The sequence below is a fragment of the Alosa pseudoharengus genome, unplaced genomic scaffold, assembly GCF_046254945.1.
Source record: "Alosa pseudoharengus isolate Yale_2024_CS ecotype anadromous, Long Island Sound unplaced genomic scaffold, YU_APseudo_1.1 YU_APseudo_1.1_scf_12, whole genome shotgun sequence".
In the NCBI taxonomy this organism is placed as follows: Eukaryota; Metazoa; Chordata; class Actinopteri; order Clupeiformes; family Clupeidae; genus Alosa; species Alosa pseudoharengus.
The window spans coordinates 1,394,225-1,406,729 of NW_027468587.1; the positions used below are offsets into that span (position 1 = coordinate 1,394,225).

At 43.6% G+C, this 12,505-nt stretch overlaps 1 protein-coding gene across 1 annotated transcript in view; it reads left to right on the top strand.

The window, feature by feature from the left end:
• The window catches only part of xrcc1 (X-ray repair complementing defective repair in Chinese hamster cells 1), a 50,947-nt gene that overhangs the window by 19,645 nt on the left and 18,797 nt on the right, over window positions 1–12,505 (top strand). The window contains exons 8-10 of the mRNA XM_076279685.1: window positions 120–267; window positions 828–1,125; window positions 11,365–11,481. Coding sequence (XP_076135800.1) covers window positions 120–267; window positions 828–1,125; window positions 11,365–11,481 — 563 coding nt within the window. The remainder of the gene's footprint in view (window positions 1–119; window positions 268–827; window positions 1,126–11,364; window positions 11,482–12,505) is intronic.

Consider the following 12,505-nt stretch of genomic DNA (forward strand, 5'->3'; position numbering starts at 1 on the left):
TTCTTTCTCTCTCTCTCTCGCCTTGTCTTGTCTTGCCCTCTCTGTCTGTCTGTCTCTCTTTGTCTCTCTATCTCTCTCTCTGTTTCTCTGTCTTGCTCTCTGCTGTTTCTGTCTCCTAGGTTCCAGTGAAGAGGAAGTTTGAGTTCAGCAAAGAGAGACAGGAGGCCCCTCCTCCTAAGAAGCCCAGTCCAGTGGGCTCCCCAGAGGCCAAGAGCAGCACCCCGAAACCCAAAGCCAGACCCAGCACAACAACACCCAGCCCCAAGGGTTAGGCATGGGGTGGCACACACATACACTCACCCTCACACTCACACTCACACACACACAAACACTCGCACACACACACTCACCCTCACACACTCACACTCTCACCCTCACACACTCACACTCTCACCCTCACACAAACTCACCCTCACATGCACACACACACACACACACACACACTCACCCTCACACACACACACACACCCTCACACTCACACTCACACACACACACACACTCGCACACACACACTCACCCTCACACACTCACACTCTCACCCTCACACAAACTCACCCTCACATGCACACACACACACACTCACCCTCACACACACACACACACACATGTGTATTGTTTTATTCTTATTTTTATTATATTATTTATTTTCATTATGCTGCTCACTGTCATTTCAAGCTGTGTTTTCTGACCTGTGAGTGTGTAGCCCTTTTGGATATCTGAACTGAACTGATCATGGTGTTGAGGTGTGTCAGACTGCAATATCCTGTCTGTTGTCTGTATTGTCAAATGAAACAAACTTGAAAGTGTCTGCTTGCTTCTTCCTCAGCCTCGTCAGCACAGAAGCCCTCAGACAAGAGGGAGAGCTCAAGCAAAGCCGAACACAAGCCCAAAGCTGAGCCCAAAGCCCAGGCCCAGCCCAAAGCTGAGCCCAAAACCCAGGCCAAGCCCAAGCCCAGCCCCAAGGTCCAGCCCTCTACACCTGCGCCCTTCAACCGCCTCCTGGAGGGCGTGGTGTTCGTCCTCAGCGGCTTCCAGAACCCGTTCCGGGGCGATCTGAGGGACAAAGCTCTGGCCATGGGCGCCAAGTACCGTCCCGACTGGACTCCGGACGCCACCCATCTCATGTGAGTGTATCGCAACTGGAGAAGCCATGCATACTATGCATCCTGATAAAGTGTGTATCGCAGCTGGAGAAGCCATGCATACTATGCATCCTGATAAAGTGTGTATCGCAACTGGAGAAGGATACTATGCATCCTGATAAAGTGTGTATCGCAACTGGAGAAGGATACTATGCATCCTGATAAAGTTCCCTTGGCCCCACATCATCACATACAGTGGGCATTAGGGGTGTAACGGTACACAGAAGTCACGGTTCGGTTCATACCTCGGTTCGGACATCACGGTTCGGTACGAGTTCGGTACAATGGAGGGAAAAGCAAAACAAAAATGCAGAAAGCATTTTTTTTTTGTACATGTCTCAGGCTGTACCACCTAGTCATACAGTCTCTTCCCTGAGCTATCTGCAACAGCCTGAAGTGTGTAAGATGTAGGCTAAACAGTACAATAAGTGCCCAGACTCAATCTGTAACTTGTAAACAAAATAAGACAATCAGCTATAAAACTGAAAATAGGCCTACAGCATCTCTTATTTCTGAAAGTGCAAATTACATAGAAAATGATTTTTAAAAATCCACTTAAGCAAGACCTTCAACATCTGTGTTTAGTTGTATATGGAAGGGTCTACAATTTGCCTCAATATTTTTCATTGTGTGTAAAGTAATAATCTAGCCTACTAACTGTGAAAATATCACACTATTTTGCCTTTTTTTAAAAAACGAAATTGCTCCTTTCATTTCATAAACAGACTACAACTAGAAGTCACGTGACTTTGCCCTTTGACGTTAACTCACCGTACTAGCATGGTTTGTTTATTAGCCTGCTTAGCGTTGTCACTTTATTTTACTGTCTGCACTTACACTACCAGCTCCTCGTGTGAGAAGTTACAAGTTACCCCAACATAAAGGTAATTACCACGCGATTTACATAGCTTTCTGTCATTACGAAATCATTTAATTTAAGCCATAGGTTTTGGCCCTATTTGTATGTGTATCCAAAGGCTGCTGAAGCGCACGGGAAGTTTCTTTCCCCTCGTTTCAGTGATTGGTAGCCTACATCATCTGGGTGATGGCTTCGAATATGTGTAGCATTTTTTCCACTCACATACCCAATGCTGAACAACGCCGACACACAATTTCATCTTATCCACCACTCTTTCGCCTGTACTAACGTTACTGTAACTGAAGTTCTCAAACTTGCGATCTTAAAGAGACCAGCGGATCCTCTAACTCTTGTAGGTCTAACCTTAGTGCTGCTAATGACTGACGGACTCGACCGACGACCTGACAAAAAAAAACATAGGCGCCAATCAGAGCTTCAGAGCTAAGGCGAGGCTACAGATTAGCGTTAGGTGTCGCTAAAGAACTCCCGTAACTCTCGCTACGTAACAGTAATTGCGCATGACATTAATTAATCCGCACACGAGTTTTATGTATTTTTATACCGTGTATTCTCCGTGTAAATTCATGCACCGAACCGTGACGCCCGTACCGTTTCGGTTCAATACGAATACATGAACCGTTACACCCCTAGTGGGCATCGCTTTCAAATGGCCACTTCAGTCGCGCATTACGAGGCGTGAAGCTGCGTGAAGCTTTAGTACCACTTTCAGCCACTGTGCGTCGCTCTGCCACTGTACATCGCTCTGTCAGTAGCCTGACTGCCGCCCCTTCTGAAAAAGCAGGAGGCTACCAAACATAATTGTTACCGAGAGGAATCCCAGCCTACGAATTCAATAACAAAATAAATCATGCATAATTAAACATTACCTCGATTAAGGCTACTTGGGTATGGCTTAAGGCTTGACTACACGGTGGTAGCGAAAATCGAAATCTGCTATGTTATTGTCAGTGTTGGGGGCAATGCAACTACGCAAATCAAAACAGTGTCTTAATTTGCCCTACTTCTTGACTGCAATGTAGTCAATTGACTGCTTGACATGTCATTTTTATTTTTCTGTACAATAAACAAATACATCTAATTTATGCCGCAGAATTACATTCATATTTGTCTGACTGCAGACGCGCCACTTCCCTCCCGATATTCCAAGATTAAGATAGTGGCCTATACAAAAAGCATACTATCATAAAAATTCGTTAAAACGAATAGCTATTTGCAATTTGACAAAACACTGGTCCTCATTTTGCGAATGCGAGGACGATATGAGCCTGTTGCATTTAGTTAGATGTCCGAGTCACGCATGTTTGAAAACCACTGGCTCGTAATCACAATAATTTAACACACGACAGTTGGATAGCCTACTTCATCATGTCCCCATGCCTACATTTTTGTGAGTAGCATAGAGATCGTTAAAAACAATAAAGTAGCCTATGTCTCTCCGTTTGGGACATCGAAAACGTATATTTTTAATAGGGTAGACTACCGTCGGAGATGCTGACTGGCAAAGGCCATGGGATAACACGTTATCTCCACTATCATCAGTCATGCCCCTTGATCAAAGTGGGGAATTAAATAAAAGTTTGAGAACCACTGGCTTAACAAGTTACCTGCAGTCCAGAGCAATATTCTGATGATCGTCGATGATATCGGCAAATGTTTGTTTTCCAAAGTAAGAATTTCACTTGACCATGCACCTTCGACAATGAATAGGCCATTACACTTGTTACTGTTAAACGTAGGCCTAACTGGTATCATTACAAACATTATTCTGTGTCCTAAAACTGGCATATTTTATGGCATTGTGTCATGTAAATTCGTTGCAAAATCTAGAGAAATGTGTGAGTAAGTAAGTAAGTAAGTAAATTTAATTTATAGAGCACATTTAAAACAGTTTCCACTGACCAAAGTGCTGCACAGAGGATATGGCTAAAAATAAAAATAAAAGCAAATCAGAACAAGCAAAATATAAAAGGCAAGCACAGAGAGAAGCAAGACAAATACAGAAATACAATAGACAAATAGACAGCCCTAAACAAATAAATAGCAACAGTACAGAAGACACTTGAATATGAAGAAGAGAGGAGAGAGATGGACAGCTAGGAAGCAGGGAAGGCCAAGGAGTAAAGGTGGGTCTTTAGACTTGATTTAAAAGTGGTGATGGAGGGAGAAAGTCTAACATCTGGGGGCAGACAATTCCACAGACGTGGGGCTGCTACCGCAAAAGCTCTATCGCCTCTTTGCTTGAGGCGGGGGCGGGCCACAGAGAAAAGACCCTTGTCGGCAGATCTAAGGGACCTGGATGCTGAGAGGGGATGGAGGAGGTCTGAAATATATGAGGGAGCCAACCTATGTAATGCCTTATAAACAATCAGAAGGACTTTGAAGTAGACCCTAAAGCTAACGGGGAGCCAGTGTAAGGAGGCCAGAACAGGGGTGATGTGTTGGTATTTCTTGGTGCCAGTAAGCATCCTAGCAGCTGCATTTTGTACCAATTGCAGACGAGAAAGTTGGGACTGGGGGAGACCAAGATAGAGGGAGTTGCAATAATCTGACCGGGATGTAACAAATGCATGAATTACTGTTTCTAAGTCCATGGGAGACAGAGAGGGTTTGAGATGGGAAATAATTCTCAGCTGATGGAAGCTACTCTTGATAACAGAACTAATCTGCCTTTTAAAACAGAGCTCTGAATCAAGGATGACACCTAGATTTTTGGCATGTGGCTTGACAAAAGAGGAGAGGTGGGCTAATTTTCCTTCAATCAGGGGTCTAGCTTTAGAAGGACCAAAAATTATGACCTCTGTCTTATTATCATTTAGCTGAAGGAAGTTATTATTCATCCAGCACTTAATATCCTGGAGACAATCCAGAAGAGGCTGAATGGAGTTATCAGATCTTAAGGGCAGGTATAGCTGGGTGTCATCAGCATAGAAGTGAAAAGAGATGTCATATTGCCGGATGATGTCACCAAGGGGGAGCATGTATAAACAGAACAGCAAAGGGCCCAAAGTGGAGCCTTGTGGGACCCCATAGGAAACAGGAGCTGAGGAGGAAGAGGAGCAACCAAGGGATACTGAGAAGGTTCTGTGTCTGAGGTAGGAGCTGAACCAAAGTAGTGCTTTATGCCTACCCAGTCCTCAAGACGGGTAAGGAGGGTGTTGTGGTCCACAGTATCAAACGCTGCGCTGAGGTCCAATAGAACCAGGATTGCATTTTGACCTGAATCTAGAGTGAGAAGCAGATCGTTGGTGACTTTTAGCAGAGCCGATTCAGTACTGTGGAGTGTTCTAAAACCTGACTGGAAGGGCTCAAGGATGTTATGCTCAGTCAGGAAGGGAAGCAACTGGGCCAGCACTACTTTCTCCAGTACCTTGGAAAGGAAAGGGAGTTTAGAGATGGGGCGGTAGTTATTCAAAGAATTTGCATCCAGGTTGGGCTTTTTAAGCAGGGGTTGGTGGTCAGCGGGGGACAATTGAGACACACATTGGATTGTGTTATTACTTGAACATTCCACACATATTCACAGCTGTGGTATGCCTATCAGGGGCAGGAGGATTACTGTTAGCGCAGGCTTTATATAAAATTCTTCAACCGAAGGCCTCGAATGCAGGCTTGCCCTGTGGTTTGCGCAGCCTACAGTAAATAACAGACCCGCCACAATGTGCGGTATGATGCTTTTTTATGAGCAAGATGTTTTTGGTGCCCTGAAGTGACCACCTTGATTGGCTGACGATTGTAACGCGGGAATGATTCCAAACACCTCCCTTCCGATGATGAGTGACAGGTGACAGGTCGGAGAATGCGTGCGCTACATAGTGAGAAAGACGGAAGATGATTAATAACTGAATAAAAAGGCCTAGCCTAAATTAATAAAGAGTAAGGCAAAACAAATAGCCTAGTAGCCTAATGAAACATAGGCCTATGGATTGATGCAGTACCTTTGCAACATTATTAAATTAATCTGTCACCATATGCCTAGGCTACGTTTGCAAAGAGAACATTTTAATTTGATTCACAATGAAATGTTACATTTAATTTACATGTTAACAATGAGTAGTTTTGGTTGTTGTTGGTGGCGTTATTGCATTCCTTTTATGAATGCAAAATTGTTCCCTCGCAATTGGATGCTCCTGTTGCCGCATAGCGCATTTCAAAACATTGCAACGTAAAATGCCACAAAAAGCTGTTTATGAATAGGTCTTAGTGAGTTAGGAGTCCTCTCGACTTCTTTTAAGCTGTCCCAGACTTTTAGGTGCTACTTTTAGGTCTAAAATGCTTCGTGAATTACTTTTTGTGAAAAAAATTAGGAGTCCTAAAGTTAGGAGTGACACGCCCATTATTTTTAGGAGTTGCTCCTAAATTCGCCAGTTAGGAGCTACTTTTAGCCTTAAAATTATTTGTGAATAGGCCCCTACGGCCCCTGAATAAAAAGGCCTAGCCTAAATGAATCAAGAATAAGGCAAAACAAATAGCCTAGTAGCCTAATGAAACATACGGATTGATGTAGTATCTTTGTAACATTATTAAATTATTCTGTTACTATGCCTACGTTTGCAAAAGAGAACATTTTAATTTGATTCACAATAATGTTACATTTAATTTACATTTTCACAATGATTAGCCTAGTTTTGGTTGTTGTTGGTGGCGTTATTGCATGTTAGTTATGCCTACAATGCAAAATTGCTTCCTCACGATTGAAAGCTCCTGTAGCTGCATAGGATTTCAAAACACGGCAAAATACGCAGGTTTGTGAATAGGTCTGTGAGTTCTTTTAAGCTGTCAGAGGTGGGAAGGTGTGATTTGTTGGGGGCAGGGCCGGATTAACTGGTCACAAATGTCTGATGGCCCCCCTTCCCCCCCAGCCAACGTGAATCGGGTGGTCAGTTAATAGGCTGAAGATTTTTCCTGCCATCTAAGGCAGCGGTCCCCAACCACCGGGCCGCGGCCCGTACATTCCTAACCGGGCCGTAGCCTACGACATGAGTTTAAAAAAAATGCATGCAAACTAAACTCAATTTAATTCGCAATAATGTCACGTTTTTACATGGCATAGGCCTATATGCAGTTGTTTGATTGCACGCATGTTTGCATTTTGCAAGGTCTACTTTCTTACGTCTGTCCCGCCTTCAACACTTCAGCGCTGCGCAGCCTCAGGTCAGCTCACTTCACTTGATCAGTTCTTGGCGAACGGTAGTGTCACACGAAGTTAGCTAAACTGCTAGAATGAGCAACAAAAAACAAGCATCTTTAGCAGACACTGGCCAGGGTGTTTAAGTTGCGAGAGCCGCTGCAGAGATTTCTTACAGAAAAAAAGTCACCGTTAGCTGCACATTTTAGTGATGAGGACTGGGTGTCAAAACTCGCTTACCTATGTGGCATATTCGGGTTGCTTAATGACCTCAACCTGTTACTCCAGGGGAGAATGACGACTGTCTTTAAACTGGCAGATAAAGTCGCTGCATTTAAAGCCAAGCTTGATTTGTGGGGACGAATGGGGACGGAGTGTATTTGATATGTTCCAAACAGTAGTGGGGGTTTTGGGAGAGACTGAGGCAGGGCCATTTCTCTAGCAGCTGGTGCGCGATCACCTTGTTGCGCTTTCAAATGAGTTTGAGCGTTAGGCTACTTCCCATCCTCCAAAGATCCACGGCAAACCAATGAGTGGGTCCGCAACCCATTTGTCAATATCCCGAATAGTCCTAACATGTCAGCGCAGGAGGAAGAGCAGTTGATCGAAATTGCAAATGACTGTGGTCTTAAGAGTGTGTATGAGGAAACCTCTCTGGCGGGTTTTTGGATCAAAACCAAAGCAGAATATCCCGAGAGCCGTAAAAGCGCTGAAAACGTTGCTACCATTTCCCACCACGTATCTATGCGAGGCCGGGTTTTCTGCAATGACTGCAACTAAGACCAAATTGCGCAATCGACTGGACATTTCAAACACACTGAGGGTGTCACTGTCTTGTTGCATGGAAACAAGCACAGGGCTCCCACTGATTATATTCGTAATGCACGTTTAGTTCCCATGTTTTGTTCCCATATTTTGTTAAGCATGTTCACACTTGATAGATGTAGCTTCAAGTTGTTCAATTTTCATAGTTCATATTGTTCAATTTTCAAAGTTCAAAGTTCACGTTTTTCACGTTTTTAAGAGTTCGTTACCTTCACTGCTCATACATAACTGGAGCTAGTTCTTTTCAAGTAATGCATGCACAACACATATGGAACATGGAACCCCCGAACCCCCAATCCCCAATCCCCCCCCCCCCCCCCCCACGGTCCGTGAAAAAAAATGGCACGAGCGCATCTGTGAGGCCAAGCCTCACCAAGTAGCTCGTTTGTTTACAACTAACATTCCATTTAATTAAACTGCTTTATAGGCTATGCCGAAATAGTTTTCAACATTTTGAATATTAGTGTCGGGTGAATTGAAATGTTCTCAAAGTAGCCTTATGGCTGAAAGCTGCTTGGTATCCCCCCCGTCAAGCAATATAACCATACAAACGCGCTTCCTGCACTCATTGTTTCAAAAGGAGTAATTTCGGCTTTGTCAGAACTGAAGAGCTGTGTACGGCACGGCACGGCATGCCCAATGAAAATAAATTAACGCAACGCAACACAACACAGACACCGCTTCTCTCGCGTCAGTCACTGACATGAACGAAACACAGAACCCGCTTCTCTCACGGCAGTCACTGACAGTAGCCTAGAATAAATGCATGGGGAAAAACACTTCCCCATGACAAAGACATCGTAAAACACTGAAAGTTAATATTTTGTCACTAGCAACACATCGGAACTCCCCCTATTAGGCTACCGTCGGTCCCGTATTTCCACCGTCTTGCGTGTTTGTGTCACTTATATCCATTTCTATACAAACCAAGACAGCGGACTCCTAAAGAGACGCAACCACCCACACCATAGGTGTATCTAAATTAGCTATGTACCAAAAATGAAATTTTACCGTGACTCAAAGAGCTGTAAACAGTGTTGTAAGGCTGCGTGTACACAACCGCTTGGAGCTCCAGTGGAATTTTAATTTCACAACAAGAATTCTCGGTCTAACCGTCCATGTGCCGTTGAAACGGTGTAAATAGGCGACCCATCAGGCCAGCACTATAACTCTGAGCGTGGTAAACAAAATCGGATATTCCAGGCAGTAAATGCTCGCGTTAAGAACCAAACCAGATTTTGTTCAAATCTACACACCTATGGCTACTGAAAAATGCAGATGTTATTTTGAAGTGTTAAAAAACATCGTTGGTTTTAAGAATTTCTGAACAAAAGTGGTGATAATTGGGGGTGTTATGATACATCTGTCCTTTGTCAAATGTGTTATGTTCCAAGTAGCCTATGCGTAATTCTGCTGCATAAAGTTGTATGTTTACTGTATGACATTCAAGCAAGGAAAACGATGATTTGAAGACATCTGTTTCGTTGGAAGGGCAAGGGGTAGCAACAGGGCAACACAGAGACAGGCCCGATGGCAGGGTTGTTATGAGAGTATTAAAATATGGGATAGCCTATTCTACGGCAAGACAGCGGGGGAAAGTTAAAATACGTGATAAACATGGAAAAAGTTGGCATGCATTGTTTCGGTCCCCATGCACAGGGATTATTTGTCGTATTATTAATCACATATGATTATTTGTGAAATTGTACAAACAGGCGCAACACATTTGAAATAGAAGTACTGGTAGCATGCAAGCTCACGAAAGATTGATTTAAGAACGTTATCACAGTGTGTGGCTGTGGCGCGAAGCAGCGCGGGCGGAAGACATGCGACAATTGGCAAGGGGAGGGTCATGTCTTTTTTAACAATTCTGTCGGAGGGTCATTGAACAATTTCTAGCAGGCAAGGGAGGGTCATGCAACTTTTGACTAAAGCACTCAAAATTCCTCCGGTGGCCCCTTCAATAAATAACGAACAGTCCCTAGATTGCTGCTGGGCTATATGTCTTGGTTCATGTCCATTAACAACTCATTGCCGTCAAACGCGTAGCCTATCTCGCGGTTGCATCCATTACAAACAAACATGCAATGTGAACGTCTGGGATTGGGAAGAGCACTAAATGCTCTACTGAATAAGCACGAAGTCAAACCTTTAAATGAAAAACACTCTTTAATAATCAAAAAAATAAACCGCTAATGAAGTAAACTTGTGACCATCAAAAATCGTTTATCGCCTGTAACTCTGTGATAACAGGAAGGCATTTGGCTGAGCAACGGAGGTTAATATGCTCTATATTTTGTCCAAATGATGTCTGTCTATCATCGTTGCACTCGGAGAAAACCAGAATGTTTAATTTGTCCTGCGTTTCTTCTACGGCTGCAAACGGGATTCACTCGCAGTTAACCAAATATTTCTTTATTAGGGCAGGGCAGGCATATTTCTGGCTATTAAATTATTTCTAAACCAGTCTGCTAAAGTCTGTAGTGAAGTCTGTGTAGGGTTTTCCAGGCTCCATTTCTTTTTATGAGACACCCTGCTCACTTGAGCCATCTACCGGTTGTTTGGGTTGTTGCAGCGTCTCACTGGGAAAATACAAATTAAAGTCGCGTGATACCGCGTGATCCCACACGCGGACCGCGAGTGAAGCTGGCCGAGTCGAAGCACTGCCCACTGTACCCCTCACCATACCTGGAGATTGACATGTGTATATTTCAGTTAGCCTAATAGCTGGCTTGATTTGCATTGAGAGGTGATCTTATGGATAGTACCCCATGTCCATTTCCAAAAGATGATTTTTTATTCCTCTTTTTAGTCAACTTTCGCATGGGTGCGTAAACTTATTCTCACAACTGTAGGAGTGTGGAGAGCATCTTGGTTGAACTGCCACTTTGTTTTCTCCGACTGTTTGTTGTTACTGAAAATTACACTGCCACTTGTAAGACAATGTGGTAGAAACATAGAATCAGAAAAAGAAGTATTTTCATCTTTTTAAAAAAAAAAATATTAGACCCTTTTTAAATAATCAATGCAAACATCTTTATTTGCCATCACAGCTTTCAAAATGGTTCTTATAATACTTTATGTTATAAGATATAATATATGGATTGAGGTCTCGACTCTGGCTCTATGCAGATACGAAGTTAACATTGTATTGTTTTAGTTGTGATATTCGTGATGGCCGTACTTTCTAGTGGTTGTGTTTGTCATTGTGGTTTTTTTTTTGCGTTGTGTTTGTTGTTGTGCTTTGGAGAATGTGTACATTTGTAGTTTGGATTGTGTGTTTTCCAATGTTGTCATGATTGTGCGTGTTTTGTTTCAAACAGGCCTCGCAAAACATGCCTTAACACACCCATGACCGCTGTGTGTGTCTTTGTTTTTGATGTGTTTTTAGATGTGCCTTTGCGAACACACCCAAATACAGTCAGGTGAAGTCAGCCGGTGGACTGATCGTCCGCAAGGAGTGGGTGCTGGACTGCCACAGCAGAAAACAGAACATCTCTTATAAACGGTATGGATGAGGGTTAGGCCCGTTTCACATCTCTTATAAACGGTGTGGATGAGGGTTAGGCCCGTTTCACATCTCTTACAAACGGTATGGATGAGGGTTAGGCCCGTTTCACATCTCTTACAAACAGTATGGATGAGGGTTAGGCCCGTTTCACATCTCTTACAAACAGTATGGATGAGGGTTAGGCCCGTTTCACATCTCTTATAAACGGTATGGATGAGGGTTAGGCCCGTTATATTTCTCTTACAAAACGGTATGGATGAGAGTTAGGCCCGTTTCACATCTCTTACAAACGGTATGGAATGGATGAGGGTTAGGCCCGTTTCACATCTCTTATAAACGGTATGGATGAGGGTTAGGCCCATTATATTTCTCTTACAAAACGGTATGGATGAGAGTTAGGCCCGTTTCACATCTCTTACAAACGGTATGGAATGGATGAGGGTTAGGCCCGTTTCACATCTCTTATAAACGGTATGGATGAGGGTTCGGCCCGTTTCACAGCGGGTGCGTGGCGTGAGCGTGTCAGCTGCGTGGCGTGTCCATTTTTATTTCGGCTCCCATGGTAACAGGTTAGAGCTTGCACACCAATTGAAAAAATCTAATGTCCGCAACACTGCTTTTGACTCCCACTTATTTAATGCAACGTTTCGACCCTACTGGGTCTTCTTCAGGCAAAATGCAAAAAAACAGAAAACGCAGCGCAGCATCAGACACGTTTCTGGTGTGCAAAGACATAGAAAACGTCACGCAGCCGTCACGCAACTGACACGCAACACACATGGGTCATTCCACTCCAACTCAGCCAACCATGTACATGACACCTCTCAGATTTTGCTGAAAAGCGGTGAAAATATGCCTTATGTTACCAAACGAGGGAATCTGAAGTTTCAGGTCAATATCTCAAACGGTTTGCCTGTGGCGTCCCTTTGAATTTCGGGTGCCACGGCCGTAATTGACACATTGGAATTTCACATTTCATCTTTTGCCATTTTTGAAAGCCCATAATGTCTGTTCTAATAGT